This window comes from Gymnoscopelus microlampas (genome assembly GCF_963454915.1).
Source record: "Gymnoscopelus microlampas genome assembly, chromosome: 22".
Taxonomy (NCBI): Eukaryota; Metazoa; Chordata; class Actinopteri; order Myctophiformes; family Myctophidae; genus Gymnoscopelus; species Gymnoscopelus microlampas.
Genome location: NC_139959.1, coordinates 8585375 through 8601704, shown reverse-complemented (window position 1 = coordinate 8601704; position 16330 = coordinate 8585375). Strand labels below are relative to the sequence as shown.

Genomic DNA, 16330 nt, shown 5'->3' with positions numbered 1-16330 from the left:
GTGTAAACATTTGAACTGCGCGGTTCCGAAAATAGTAATGATCATTGCGCTTTGGCTTTGCGCCGTATTGCGCTTGGTGGAAGATACTTGGGCCCAGAAAGTGTAAAATTGGATTTAGCTGTGTACTGGGTTTCAGGCCAGGAATGGGGGCATATGTTTTTGTATATAATCAAGGATCCCAGCCGTTACACCAGCGAAGGCAACTTTGACTTTGATAGATGATTTTGGCTCTCTTATTCCATTACAGGAATAAGAAATCTCAATCCCATCTGATAACTTTGTCATCCCCAATTGCCACGAAACCCACATCATTTCCTTCGCCATCTGTTGTTTAAGGTCATCCACCATAAGGGCCAGTTCTTTCTGTCCTAAAGGGACCCGCTGCAGTAGAGATGTGAGGAACGTTAGCCAGCTGTTTGACCTTCTGCAAGTGAAGCTCATCAGGCTTTACCCAGACTGGCAGGGGATCAATGCTCAGCTAGGCTGCTCCCTGCCGCCCTGTCCATCAGTCAATGCACTGCCAATGCAATCAACAAGAAGCACTGTACTGTATGGTCTGCTGCCTCAGAACCTCCAGCTGCATGTTGGCCATCTCAGAGACTCTCGAGGCTTTTCACATTAAACATACAGTACCTCAATGCATTTGTAATTGCATACACAGTATACATACATTATATTTGAAAGAGAGAAAGATTATTGTCCATGGTTCCGTCACTCCACAGGGTTATCCAACGACAAATGCTGGGTGACAGTTGTAGATAGATAAATATAAGTATTACCTTAGTGTCAATGATGAACTGTCCTGGCAAATGTGACTTAAAGATGCAGTGCAGTGACATTTTCGGTCATTTTATTTTGAAGATTCAGTCTGAAACGTCGTCTCAACCAATCAGAAGGTCCCATCCCTACAGGCTATGACACGTTGGAATCTCAATCGCTTCAGCCGTTTGCAACAGGGTTAGTGTTTGTTTACAAGTGAGAGACGGCCAGTTAAGCACGTTTGCCACTACGTGGCTTATTTCGAACCTATAATGTTTTCAGATACATATTTTAGTGTGCAGATTAAGTTTAAAATTAGTCATCTTGAATGAAATTCAAAACGGAGTAGCTCTGTAATTAAAATCAGCTGTGTTTGAAGAACGTGCAGCTATGGGAATCACACAGGTGCATGTAATCAAGATTCATTTATATTCATGAAAGTTGTGTTATGTCATCACTTAGCACGTTTTTGTTTACAGGAAGTAATTAAGATTGGCTTTTTTTTTTTCAATTATTTTGGCATTTATTGTTAGGTATGCCCATAAGATGACCACGGATATGCTCTAAAAGTGTGAAAAACATATTTTTCATTTAACTACACCTTTAAGACTGCTGGAACTCACAGACATTCTGTGAAGTGAAGGCTTGGCATGTGATGAATTATAAACTATGATACATTATTTACTTTATGATGTCAGTCATCTGTAGTTTCAGACAATCCACTGACCTCCAGTATAAACTTTTAAGTTTAAAAAAGTTAAATATTAAGGTATAAAATATTTCAAAAAATCTATTGCACCAGCAATGGTAATTTTGACTTTGATTGATGTTTTAGCTCTCTTAGAAGTTGTCCATGACCTTCCCCCGGATCATAACACACCACTCTGGACAGCTTCAATCCAATAATTGGACGTGGGGTGTGGGCATGCATAAAAGACAAACTTTGTCAACTTTAGGTATAGTTATAGTGCATTCCATGTCTATAATTGATTATGAACATAAGGCATTATAATCTGCTTATAACACTGTATAATTATGGTTATAAGAACTCATGATTATACTATATATATGTGATACTGATGTAGGCGCCTTCACATCTAGATTTTCAGGCCACGTTTAAGTGTTCTCTATATTTGGGCATGTAACGTACAGTATGTGACCTACCGTAACATGTGACGTATGTGACCCAAGAGCCGACCGACCGACCGACCGACTTCAAACTCGGCGAGTGCGTCATAGATGACCCGAGGGAGTGCGGTGCCCGGCATCAAGTCGGTCGGCATGCAAGGCTTGGCCAATCAAATCCGGATGTCACGTTTGTGAATATTTTTTGTGACATTTGTAGGCCAATCAAAGCCACAGGTTACTTTTGTGGCGCCCACACCGTCCTCTCACAACCCTATTTTAATATAAGTTAGATGCACACAATCATGCATGCACAAACAGTGTGTCTTGTGGACAAAATAATTCCTTCCTAATGCCTGCTGGTAGAGGAGGGCTGCATTTTGTTTTGTTTCTCGTCATGCAGCCTCCGGGCCATTTAATAGAATAAGAAACAAGGCCAGTGTGTACTCTGTATTTTTAGCCAGGAAGCCCCAAATAGCATGGCAGCCTTCCCTCATGAACTCAATGCATTTTAAGTAGGCCTGTGACTTGCATTAGGCTTTACAGTGGTGTCTAAGTCACTATTTAACATACTGTCCCTTCTCTCGCATCTTTTTCTGCCTTAATTCCCTCCTAACCGCTCTTCCCCCTGTCCTCAAGTCCTCCCACCGCTAGTTTTCATCCAAACACTGAAATGGGTCGTTATTCACTGTTCATAATGAATCATTATCTCTCTCTTACCTGACCCAGACCCAGTGTACCGTATGTACTGTACATTTGCCATTTACCCTGACAGCATTAAGTCATTAAACGTCAGTGCAGAGGCCTTACGGTGTCTGCTGTGCCTCTTCATCTGTCCTCAAACGAGGGGCACGCTGCCGCCACGACCTGTGCCAGAAGTGGTAAATGGACTGCATTTATATAGCGCTCTTCTTTTCTTCCCACCACTCAAAGTGCTTTACAATGTACGCCTCACACTCACCCATTCACACTACACACATTCACACGCAGACAGCGGAGGCAGCTATGCCAACCTGCTCCGTCGGGAGCAATGGGTTTAGTGTCTTTTACCCACACGGCGTCTGGAGGAGCCTGAGCCGGCGCGCCTTACCTCCCGAGCCACTTCTGCCAACCAGTGTTGATTTTGACAGCAAATTTGGATTTAGTTTTAGTCATAGTCTTTTGAATAAAATTCCATTTAGTTTTAGTCATATTCTAGTCATCTGAAAAGTTGTAGTTTTTGTCTAGTTTTAGTCGACTAAATATAAGATTTTAGTCGACTAAATCTACAGTTGATTTAGTCGACTAAAATGTATTTTGGCGGTGCCTTGATGGCGTCGTAATGGCTGATTATACACTTGGTTTCATGCTGCAAATAGCCGATCTACAAGCTCACAACGCGTCGCAGAGCTTGTAGATCTGCTATTTTCAGAGCGCACACACCTGAGTGCAACCAAATATAAAATGACTTGTCTTTTAGTTCTACTGGATCTCTTCTCCACTGTAGTCCCTCTTTAACATTTTAGTCTAGTTTTTATTTGTTGACGAAATGGTCAATATATTTAGTCTTAGGTTCAGTCATCGTGGCTTAGTTACGGGGCCAGAGCTCAGCTCTGGACCTGTTTTGTTATTGGCAGTATTCTGTCACTTCTGCCACTTTTCGCAGTTCTGGCTGAACCGCGCTGTCGCTTTTTACGAAACTCGGCCATATGGTAGATGGTCATGAAAAACGATCAAAAAATAATTCTCACAATCTTTCGTCCAAAGGTGGCGCTATAGCACTCAATTGAAAATGCCAACTTTGACCAGGTACAACTCATGCCCTGTTTGACCTACAGCCATGAAACTTGGATACACATATGCGTCTCCTCATGCTGAACAACTTTCACCCTCTGACTTTTGACCTCTGACCTTTAGATCTCCCACCATTTTGAATTATATGAAAAACAGTCATTGGCTCCTAACTTCTGCATTTTTTCACTTATGGAAAATCCGTTGGAAATTTTTGTAGGCAGAGGTCCAAAGTTCAAGTGTTAAACGTTTCGTGCAGATTGCTCAAAAATCCCAGGATTCCATAGATTTTAACTATTGCAGTTTTATGAAAATTATTCATCTGCGCCTAAAACATACATGTAGACTCACATTTCTTTGAAACTTTGCAGAAATGTACAGGGTCATTCCAGATATCACTGAAACCAATCTTACTCCAATTGGCCAAAGGGGGGCGCTATAGCAATTTTTTGAAAATACAGACTTTAAACAGGCATAAGTCATGCCTCGTTTGGCCGAAAGTCATGAAACTTGCTTACACATGTGCCTTGACTCATGAGGAACACACGTATCGATTTGACCATTAAGCTCCGCCCTTAGATTTTCCGCAATTTTGAGCAGTTTGAAAAATACTTGTTTTTGCCAGTTCTGGCTTAACCGTGCATACGCTTTTTACGAAACTCGGCCATATGGTAGATGGTCATGAAAAACTACCAAGAAATAATTCTCACACTCATTCGTCAAAGGGTGGCGCTATAGCACTCAATTGAAAGTGCCAACTTTGAACAGGTACAACTCATGCCCTGTTTGACCTACAACCATGAAACTTCGATACACACATGCGTCTCTTCATGCCCGACAACTTTCGTGGTCTGACTTTTGACCTCTGACCTTTAGATCTTCCACCATTTTGAATTATATGAAAAACAGTCATTGGCTCCTAACTTCTGCATTTTTTCACTTATGGAAAATCCGTTGGAAATTTTTGTAGGCAGAGGTCCAAAGTTCAAGTGTTAAACGTTTCGTGCAGATTGCTCAAAAATCCCAGGAGGAGATAGTTTTTAACTATTACAGTTTTATGAAAATTATTCATCTGTGCCTAAAACATGCATGCAGACTCACATTTCTTTGAAACTTTGCAGAAATGTACAGGGTCATTCCAAATATCACTGAAACCAATCTTACTCCAATTGGCCAAAAGGGGGCGCTATAGCAATTTTTTGAAAAGGCAGACTTTAAACAGGCATAAGTCATGCCTCGTTTGGCCGAAAGTCGTGAAACTTGCTTACACATGTGCCTTGACTCATGAGGAACACATCTATCGCTTTGACCAGTAAGCTCCGCCCTTAGATTGTCCGCAATTTTGAGCAGTTTGAAAAACACTTAAACCCAGGATTTTTCAGCTATTTGCGTGAAACTGTATCATCTGTGTGATCTCCTTTTTCACAGTTACTTGTCTGTTGGGCCAATGGCGTCTCCCTTATATGAATATATCTCAACGTCGCCAGTTCAAGCCTCACTTGATGCAGACTTAATTTAAGTTGAATTGCAAACAACATGACTGTATCAATGAATACATGTGCAAATGGTAAAGATAACCTGAAATGCTTATTTGAGAGTACGTTTTTTCAACGTATGACATACTTCATTCTGAAAATAGCTGATCTACAATCTCACAACTTTTCATGGTTTGTGAGCCTGTAGATCGGCTACTTTCACTAGTTTTGGTTCTGAGGAGATGTACAATTTCTTCATTGGTAAATGGTTTGTGAACGAGTGATCTTAGTGTTAGTGAAACAGGGGCTTGGTTCATGAAAGAAGGCAAGAGTTTATGATCTTGCCTTGAACTGCCTGTTAATGGCAGTAGGTTGAGATCAATCAAACCATTATGTTTCCATCTCTCTCTCTCATCAATCTATTGTTTCCATGTCACTCTCTCTCTCTTCAATCTATTCCGTTTCCATGTCTCTCTCTCTCTCTATTCACTGGCCCCGTATTATCGCTGCTTGCAGCTATATTTTTTATTTAGTTTTTATTTAGTTCTCGTCAGTGAAAAAAGGTAGTCGACGAACATCTTTCCTCATAGTTTTAGTCGACGAAATCGACACTGCTTACCTCCCGAGCCACTTCTGCCAACGCATGCCAGGGCAACACATGCCACATGTGAATTATTGTGGGACTTCCCATAGCAGCTACAGTAGAGATGGCTGTGTGCTCCTCCAGGCTGTCAGCAGGGAAACTAAATCTTCTCTTTATTTTGGACGGAGAGAGAGGAGCTCCGGGTGTGTGATGGAAAAATTGATTAGTTGTGTTAACAAACCTTTATTGCCTCGGCGCTCCGCCAAATGGCTACAGGGGTAGGCGTTGCTTTTCCCGTCGATCGGGTCTCTCTGAGGTTCATGCTGAATCCAAACAGTAGTATTGCGGGCAGACCCTGCCGTCTAGGGGCATGAAGATCATACCGTATGCCGCGTGCGACTAGAGATGGGACGAAACTTACATGTACATGACACAATTATTGTGGCAAAAATAATTGCGGTTAGCAATATTATTGCGATAATGAAAATGTGCTTAAAACTTAAAATGGCACTTTTGTTAATCACTTGAACCCCCAACATCCCTATTCTGGGTGGAACATTCGCCAAAAATAGCTGACCCACAAGCTCACAACGCACTGAAACGCAACGTGTTGTGAGCTTGTAGTTCCAAGCTACCAAATGCGCTCTTAACAGGTCAGTTTTATCAAGTATAGAGGGTTTAAGTGGTACTGAATTTGCAGATCAACAGAAGCTAATTCATCCTAGTGTATATTTTCTTGTACATAGTTTTCACTCTTCATACCAGTAACCTGTAAGCTGATTGTATGACGTTCTGTATAGTAGTGTGTATATCTGTCTGTCTCTTATATGTCATCATGATTTGTGTGCGTGGGGATCTCATTTTAAACAAGCTTAGTGCTTTATGAGTCTTCCAGTTTAGTAGACCCTGTATTGTGAATTTGTACTTCCATGTACTGTTGTTCTCATGTCTTACTAAATAAAGTACATCAATCAATATGATGGAGGACAATTTCATTTATATCTCTGCACGAATAACGATTATCGTCCCATCCCTACGTGCGACTGTTCTAATCTGGCCCATGCAGGCCCAGTGGGTTGACTATGGATGAAGGCTAATGACAAAGTTCTTTGTCATACAAGTTGTTTTGTTTGAATCAAACGATGCACGAGTTGCATGTCGACTCTTCGTCTCTGCATGACTCCTCTGTATGTGTGTTGATTCCAATCAGGGGTGGCTTTGTGTGGATTGTGCTGCTAGTGCACATGTGGTTCACACACAGTAAAAATCCTGTGTGTTCATTTAGTTCTTAAGAGTGGACAAATGGAACCACATGGGGGGACACTTAAGGGTCCATGTGTACACTCTCAGAGTTAAATGAACTGTCAGAATTTTTACTGTGCATGTGGTTGATTCGATGTGGTTCTTTGTGATTCTCTGTGGTCATAAACTGTGTGTGTGTGTGTGTGTGTGTGTGTGTGTGTGTGTGTGTGTGTGTGTGTGTGTGTGTGTGTGTGTGTGTGTGTGTGTGCGTGCGTGCGTGCGTGCGTGCGTGCGTGCGTGCGTGCGTGCGTGGTTCTGATCAGTGGTGTACTGGAGTATTTCCAATTTTCTGTACTTTTACTTCTACTCCATTACATCTCAGAGGCAAATATTATACTTTTACTCCACTACAATTATTTGAAAACTTTAGTAACTAGTTACTTTGTAGATTTTGATAATAGATTACAAAACATACATTAACCACTTCAGCCCTATTTGAACTTTGGCTGTTTGAAAATCCCAAAATCTACAAGTGTGCTTGTAGATCTGCTATTTTTAAAAGAGTTTTTATACATTTGAAACCTTGTGAAATGGTACATTCTGCATAATGAGTACTTTCTATACTTTTGGTACTTTAAGTACATTTTGATACCAATACTGTTGTACTTTTACTCAAGTAATTTTTTTAATTCCGTTTTTTCTACATTGCAGAATTGATACTGAAATGTGAGTACTTCTTCCACCCCTGGTTCTGATTATACAGGCACTGCTCTAGTGGTCCAGTGGGACCACGTCCATCTCCAGGACAGCTACAACCTGGGCAGCTTCACGTTCCAAGCCACGCTCCACAACGACGGCAGGATCATCTTCGCTTACAAGGAGGTCAGCCTTTAAACTCTCTTCTGTCTCTCTCTCTTTGTCAAATGTTCTGCCTTTGTGCAATGGGTTCTTTCCTCACACAGTGAAGTAGTCTGTGCTCAAGTGCCTACTGGTAGTTTTGTTTACTCGACCTTGTTCCAAATAAAAAATTGTATTGCTTCATCACTGCGTAATATTCGCGCGTGTCACGGTTATGTAACCGTGACACAAACATATATTTTTGGGTTTATTAATCGCACAGGGAAACAAGATCTCCTGGCGTCTCCTTTATACACAGTGCATCACTGTTGTCGAGCAGGAAACTCCTATCTCCATATTCCAACTTTTTGAGTTTTTTCGTAAATTTAACGCTCTACTTGATCATACTACAGCGTCACAAAAAAACATCAAAAGTAGCAGATCCACAAGCTCGAAACACGGCACGAAGCGACGCGTTTTGAGCTTGTCGATCTGCTACTTTTGATGTTTTTTTATTTGAATCTAGGTTTTGGACAAAATCCAGGTTTTGGACAAAATCCAGGTTTTGGACAAAATCCAGGTTTAGGACAAAATCCAGGTTTTGTAATCCAGGTTTTGGACATAAGAGACGATATATATATATTTTATTTCCTAGTTGCTGTGATTTTTCCCATGAACTCCTCACCCTGGTCTTTCTAACAAAACAAAACAAAAGAAAGAAAGAAATGCCTCATGTACTTTTCTAGACGTTAATGTCGTCACCGTACCTCCATCTCTTGATTTGAGTTGATGAAATAAAGCGTTTGCATTCACGAGCCCCTCACCCCTCACCCTGGGCTTCATAACGCGACGCCACTGTGACTGACAATATAATGACTTTCACTGCCTAAGAAAATATGACCTAATGTCCCTGTACCGTTTCCATATGCTTCATTTAGCTGCAAACGGTGATTGAACTTACAGTATGCAGGCAGCATCTCACTCACACACATATGAGAGAGATTACGTTTATTAGATTTTTTTGTGATGTGTGTCTAGTGAGCTTTTTACATTTAAAGTTGCCTGTGGGCGGAAGGCGGGAGGACAAGAAATTAAATTTAATAAGAAACAGAGCAAATACAGAACAATAGTCAGTAACAGTGACTATATAGTCTTAAAATAAAGTGAAGTAGCCCCCTTATGTACAGTATGACCATCGTATCAATCAATCAAATCTTTATTAGCGGGCTCTGGTCCAAAGAGATAAAATAAAACACAAGACCAAGATGTGGTATGATTGGTGTGCCCAATAGCTCATCCACACTCTCGACTGACTGAACTCTCGACTTAATAGCGCCGTATTTCTCAGCGTTTAATTAAGTGATTTTAACCGATTAAGACCGGGAACACATCTGCATGTCATTTTTAGATTTCTTTGGCTATTCAACAATAGCAGATCTACGAGCTCGTAGCTTGTAGATCTGCTATTTTTTTTTAAATCAGGAAAATGTTTGCAAATATTTGTTGTTGTTTTTTTTAAGCGGACATTTGTAACTCAAATATTTGCTTCTGGGGGTCACTGGAACTAAATATTTTACAAATGTTCGCTTTCAAAAATATATATTCCAATATTTGCACACATTTTCAACATTTTTCAAAAATAGCAGATCTACAAGCTCATAGCGCGGCACTCGGTGCCGTGCCAGGAGCTTGTATATCTGCTATTTTTGAATAGCCAAAGAAATCTTAAAATGACACAGATGATGCTTTCCCGCTCTTAAAGGGTTAAAAGAGCAGTCCCGGTTCTTCCCATGGAATATCTCATGTCAGCGTTATTGTTCTGTAAGAACTAAAGCCCTGACCATTACATGTAATTGGAGTTATTACCGGAACGCTGCTCGCCGTAAGGCCTGTTAGCTCGTGCTGAGCACCTCCTCCGTCTCACTTTTCCTGTAAGCATTCATTCCAATCACGGGATACTTCTCCCCAGCGTAGCCCTGCTCCTCCTCTCCGGCGATGTCGTGTAAATTCACTATATTCACTTCGAAAACACTTTAACCCATTAAGACCGGGAACGCATCTGTGTGTCATTTTAAGATTTCTTTGGGCTATTAAAAAGCCCAAAGATAGCGTGGAGTGCCACGCTACGAGCTATTTTTGAAAAATGCAAATGTTTGAAAACAGTTTTTTGAAATAATTGATGTTGCTATAATCAGTAGTTCTCAAACTTTTTCATGGCAAGGACCCCCAAAATGATATGTATTTGGCCGCGGACCCCCATCTCAAAATATTTTGTTCCAGGGACCCCCCTCCCAGAAGTTGTAACAGAGTTAAAACATTTTTGCTTTAAAAAAAAATATATATATTCAAAAATGTGCACACATTTTCACGATTTTTCCAAAAATAGCAGATCTACAAGCTCATATCGAGCTTGTATATCTGCTATTTTTGAATGGCCAAAGAAATCTTCAAATGACACACAGATGCGTTCCCTGTCTTAATGGGTTAACTGGTACTGTATATATAAACCCTAAGTGCCAGGGCTAGAATTGCCCGTGTTTGGTCCTTTCTGCATCATAATATGTTTTGCCAAAGTACTCACACACAGTCATTTATTTGCGTAGCAGTTTTGGACTATTTTCTCAAACTCATTCCAATCATTGGATACTTCTCCCCAGAGTAACCCGCTCCTCCTCTCCAGCGATGTCATGTAAATTCACTACATTCACTTCGAAAACACTCTTAACTGGTACTGTATATAATATATAAACCCTAAGTGCCAGGGCTGCCATATTATAGGCCCGTGTTTGGTCCTTTCTGCATCAGAATAATGTTTTTCCAAAGCAATACTCACAGTCATTTGCGCCTCTTGTTTCGGACAATTTTCTCTGAGGGGAGTCAATTATTACTTGCCAAGTTATCTTGCATTCGGTGTTTGGGTCTATGCGAGGGAATGCATTATGCAAGTATCTATTTGCATGTATCCAGACACACAGTGCTTCGTATATACACCATCCATTACCCAGTCCACTCACCCGTGTGTGTGTGTGTGTGTGTGTGTGTGTGTGTGTGTGTGTGTGTGTGTGTGTGTGTGTGTGTGTGTGTGTGTGTGTGTGTGTGTGTGTGTGTGTGTGTGTGTGTGTGTGTGTGTGTGTGTGTGTGTGTGTGTGTGCGTGCGTGCGTGCGTGCGTGCGTGCGTGTTTTAGGTTTGTGTTATACTCGCATTTGAAATGCTGTGGTTTGCATCAGATTTGCACACCGGTCTTCAGCAAACCCTGGTCCACCCAATTAACATGATAAATGCAGTATGAAGCATCTCCTCTTACTCTCTGTGAATAGAGACTCCAGTTCAGCATGAACTTAAGTATGACTATATCTAATTATATTCCCCCATTTACCCTGGTTATAATTGCTCACTGTATCTTCTTTATTTCAGCGCGAGGGCCTGTGCCAGGCTCGCGGTACTTGGTCCTGTATGGACTGTGGCTACAGACTGACAAATGGGGGACTTAATTGTTAATTGATTTTTTACCCCGTCACTCGTTTCCTTTTCAGATCCCAATTGAGGTGTCACAGATCAGCTCCGTCAATCACCCGGTGAAGGTGGGCCTGTCCGACGCCTTTGTGGTGGTCCACAGAATCCAGCAGATACCCAGTGAGTGTCCAGCAACCACACACCACTTAGCAGTGATAGCACAGATAATATAGTCATAACCTCAGAGACAGGTGTATATCAGTGTTGTCGGGCAGAAACCTCATATCTTCATGTTTGTACTTTTTATGTTTTTTTTGTACATTAACGTCCTACTTCATCATGCAAGAGTGTTGCATAAAAGTAGCGAAAATAGCAGATCTACAAGCTCACGACGCCTCGCGATCGTGAGCTTGTAGATTGGCTATTTTCACAATTTAAAACCTTTAAAAAGATTATGATAAAAAAGGAACGGCTTTGGACACGCAAGGTTTCCACGGCGACAATATCCACTATCCCACTTCATGTCCACTGACCTGACATTAAATCCTTAATTAATCTTCTTTAATCCCCTTGCTTTATCACACAGTCTCAGAGTTCAATTAACTTTTCCAGATTTTACTGTGTGTGCACCGTTCTTTGAGTAAGTGTTCTTGGTAAGCCACCCAAAACTTTCTTTTTTTGCTGTTATGTGTTGTATTGTTTTACACTTTAAACTGTGTCTGACAGCCACAGAGAGGCAGGCAGGCAGCGGGCCGGGCCTCTGGCTTTTTTTGCTGTTTCACTCTGGCTCTGGTTGTCACCACCTCCTCCCCGAGCACAGCTCCATTCCACCTCTCACAGTGGGGAGGTCTATGGGCTCGGCTCCAGATCAGTCTCTCGCTTCTCAGTTCTGCCAATTTACGCCCATTAAAGCTGAAACAACCCCGGGCAAAGAGGAGAAACTTCCAAGCCCTCTTTTTTTTCAGCCACAGTCATATGCTCTTAAGATTTTTTTTCAAGTCAATATAATGAGTTGTCAAACCCGATTTTTTCGGCGATTTACGCAGTGTGTGCGTCGGTTTGCACGAGTGAAACTTGGTTTGAATGTTATTTGTCACACTTAATATCTTATAAATATTGCTTGTCGTACGAGAAATGGTGTTGCTCTTTCGGTGTCTGATTTGTGGAATTGGATGGGAAAGCACTTGGTGTGCTGGGATTTTTAGCTGCAACCAAAGAGCTGGTGTAAGCTACTCTGTTGGTCGGTCTGTCTGTTGGTTGATTGTTCTGTCTGTCGCTTTTACAATTTTCAGCCGCTGCCACAATATAAAACCGTTGATGGTTCTGTGTCCTGATTGGCTGAGAGTGGTGGATATTCTATCGGTTACTGATCATTTGTAATTATCAGATAAGTGATTCTCAAACTTTTATTTCAAGGACCCCCAGTTTGGTATGGATTAGGCCACGGACCCCCCCATAACTCAGAGTTACAGGCTGGTAAGGGGTCCAATTGGTTTACTATCAATGATTTAGCTGGGGACCCCCTGGAACCCCTTCAAGGACCCCTGGGGCTCCCCGGACACCACTTTGAGAACCACAACTGTATTATCTGTCTGAATGCATTCTGAACATACAACTTCACACATGTTGAATTTATGAGGTTGTATGTTTTGGTTTAGGAGTTAATACAACAATCCTGATTCATGCAGAGATAGGCAGAGATAACATTGTTTTCTGTCCAAAGCGTTCTTTTCTGCAGAATCTTTGCATCGATGAAAGTTTTGCCCCTTGAATTTGTTCCTCTGTATCAGTGGTGGAAAAAGTACTACGCATCGCGGTGCGAGGCGTTGTGAGCTTGTAGATCTGCTATTTTCAAAGGAGCTAAAGTGATTAATGTATGTTTTGTAATAATATTTCAAATCTACAAAGTAACTATAACTAAAGTTTTCAAATAGGCTAATTGTAGTGGAGTAAAAGTACAATATTTGTCTCTGAGATGTAGTGTAGTAGAAGTAAAAGTGGAAATACTCAAGTAAAGTAAAAGTACCTCAAAATTGTACTTAAGTAGCCTACAGTACTTGAGTAAATGTAATGAGTTACTTTCCACCACTGGCTTTGTATAATAAACCCTCGTTGGAGCCTCTGTAATCTTCGGCTCAGCGGGACTTAAAACAAAAAAAAAGTTTCTGACTACCAAGCTATAGGGAGTGATAAAGTCCCTGGATGTGTGTGGAGATTGAGACTGGCATCCGTTTGAGTGCCGAACATGAAAGACGAGACCCAAGGCCAGATATTCTCCTCTGGCCCCCTCGGACCCCCTTTTTCCTGTTTCAGATACTCGACTTCAAACGGCCTTTTTGTGCTGACTCTGCCTCCACCACAGACCTGACTCTGCTGACTCTACTACACCTCATCCCCCCATCTGCTGCTCAAACCCACACAGATCTCTTTCACGAGCCAACGGCTGTCTATGTTGCATTTATCTGTGTGGGGGTTTCCATTAATCCATTAAGACCGGGAACGGATCTGTGTCATGTTAAGATTTCTTTGGGCATTTTTTTTTTTTGCAAATCTTTGAATATTTATATTTTAAAGCGAACATTCTTTCTCAAATTTTTGCTTCTGGGAATTCTACAAATGTCTTCTAAATCATAACATTTTTAAAAATGTTCTTAAACTTATGTTGCTATATCAGTGGTTCTCAAACTTTTTTCATTTCAGGGACCCCCAAAATGATATGTATTTGTCTGTGGACCTCCCCCATCTCAAAATATTTTGTTCCAGGGACCCCCAGAAGCAAAGATTTGAGTTAGAAATGTATATATATATATATATATATATATATATAAATATATTCAAAGATTTGCACACATTTTCCACAATCTTTTTTCAAAAATAGCAGATCTACAAGCTCTATGAGCTCTAAGCGCTATGAGCTTGTATATCTGCTATTTTTTTGAATAGCCAAAGAAATCTAAAAATGACACAGATGCGTCCCTGGTCTTAATGGGTTAAATGAACGAAACACTGGTTGAGCAAAACTCATGGTCAAGAGGAAGACTTCCTGCGGTTCGCTGTAAACATACAGAAGTGTTGTACTTGCAACTTTCTGAACTGAAAGCAGCGGTGTGGTTGCAGCAGCATGTAGAAGTGGTGATATTTGCAAAGTGCAGCTGTTCGGGGTGTCTGAACGGAAAAGGGCAGAATTTGCATCATGGGGCTGCTGCCTGCTGTCAAACTTCCTCATGAGTTCATGTTCGACAGCACATTGAAATTGAATCATTTTGTTCTGCTCCAGGATATAGCTATCAGGATATGGCATATTTTATTTAAAACCCATGTCTTTAGAGTGAACATGTTGAATTTCAGAATATACTGAGTTAATAAACCCTTTTGTCGTGTGGAATTTGGGATGGACTCCCTGTCTCGAGAAAGAATCATCAGGTTTCTTGAAAGAACCGGATTTTCTTTCACATTCCAGTCCATGGCCAGGCTGTAGAACAGATAGTGCTGCAGTATCGATTGCTGTGTTACCTATAGTTCCAGTCAATTAGAGCACTCGGTCGGCATGCAGAAAAGTGGGTTGGAAACTCTGCTGACTCTGAGGGACATTCTTGAAGAAAGATTTTTCTGTATTTCACAACTCTGCTTCTAGACAGAATGCATTTTTCGATCCCAATCCCAAATAACCGATGTATTATTTCATAGTGAAGGGGATCATCTTTTTAATGCAAGGATTTATTCTACTTACATATATACCATATACCATATAACATACAGTATATCACATGCACGGTGGATAGAGTGGCCTTGTGCTTTCATCAAAGACTGTCCCATAATCTCATACTAAATGTGACCATTGCGCTAATCAACAGCCACAGGTCTTGTCAGAAATGTCCTTGAGCAAGACACAGAACCTGCATAATGCTTGTTTACTCATTATCAATGACACTGGATAAGAAGTGCCTGTGCTATATTTAAATGGTCTACACTATGCATTTAAAAAACATGTTTAATATTTAATATTATATTGTTTATGTCGCTCAAATGTGTTTCAAAAGGTTTGAGCCTAAATCAAGCCTCAGATATACTCATTCCAACTAACTTCTCTCTGGCTCTCTGGCTTATAAAGCACTTTCACCTGCAATACCACATTGTCCTTATTTGGCACGTGGCGCTATTGAGACAGTTTGTATGCATGTTATCTCCTGGTTCTGTGTGGAAAAAGTAAAAAAAAAAAAGTTGGTTTTGTATGTGACGTCACAAACGGGCGAAAATCAGTTGGCCTGTTTTAAGACCAATTTACACAAAACCCCTGATATGCTGTGAAAGCCTGAGTGCTCAAACTGGGGTATTTTCTGGGATGGAAGAGGTAGGGGAGACCAAAAACACACAAAAAAGAAGGAAAAGTTAAAATGCATGGTGTAGTCCCTTTAAGCTACAATTTACAATTTTGGCATTTAGCAGATGCTCTTATCCAGAGCGACTTCCAAAGTGCAAGATCGGCGTAAATGGCGTTAACCCTATAACGACAGGGAAAATGACCAAGTAAATGGAGTGCGAAGGAAACTATGAAGTGCTAAGTAACTAGGAGGATACCAGGTAAATGTCAAACCTAGTCTAAATAACATGCAACATCTAAATACTTACCATATCTAAATAGCAGAAGTTGCTGGGCTGAGATAAATCATGTAGAACATTCGAAAGGAAGACGGGTGTGGATTTGGACATACTAAAACTAAAATAATGATAGCCTGTAGTGTTCAGATCTCTCTAAAAAAAAAGGCAAATTCAGCATTCATTTTAAGCCAATCTATTTTGAATACTCAAAACATTTGATGCTATCTCCACGAGGCAAAGCAGGCCCATGGCCCAGGGGATAAGATTATGCACAGAAAGAGTATATTTGGGTGTCTTGTGCCATGGAACATAATTAGAATGTCAGGTGATGGACCTGGAGTTTTGGTTTAATTCCCAAGGCAGATATGGGCCAGCTTATGCATTATGAATCACGCTCAAAGCATTATTCTTCGTATGAGTTTCTCAAACTCCCCAAAAACTAATTCTGTTTCATACCTACCGTACTTGTGTGTGTGTGTGCCTGGA

At 40.9% G+C, this 16330-nt stretch overlaps 1 protein-coding gene across 1 annotated transcript in view; it reads left to right on the top strand.

Annotated features, from left to right (window-relative positions):
- plxdc2b (plexin domain containing 2b) overlaps positions 1-16330 on the top strand; it is a 139529-nt gene that overhangs the window by 88327 nt on the left and 34872 nt on the right. The window contains exons 6-7 of the mRNA XM_084048773.1: positions 7718-7836; positions 11326-11425. Of these exons, the coding sequence (XP_083904899.1) occupies positions 7718-7836; positions 11326-11425 (219 nt within the window). The remainder of the gene's footprint in view (positions 1-7717; positions 7837-11325; positions 11426-16330) is intronic.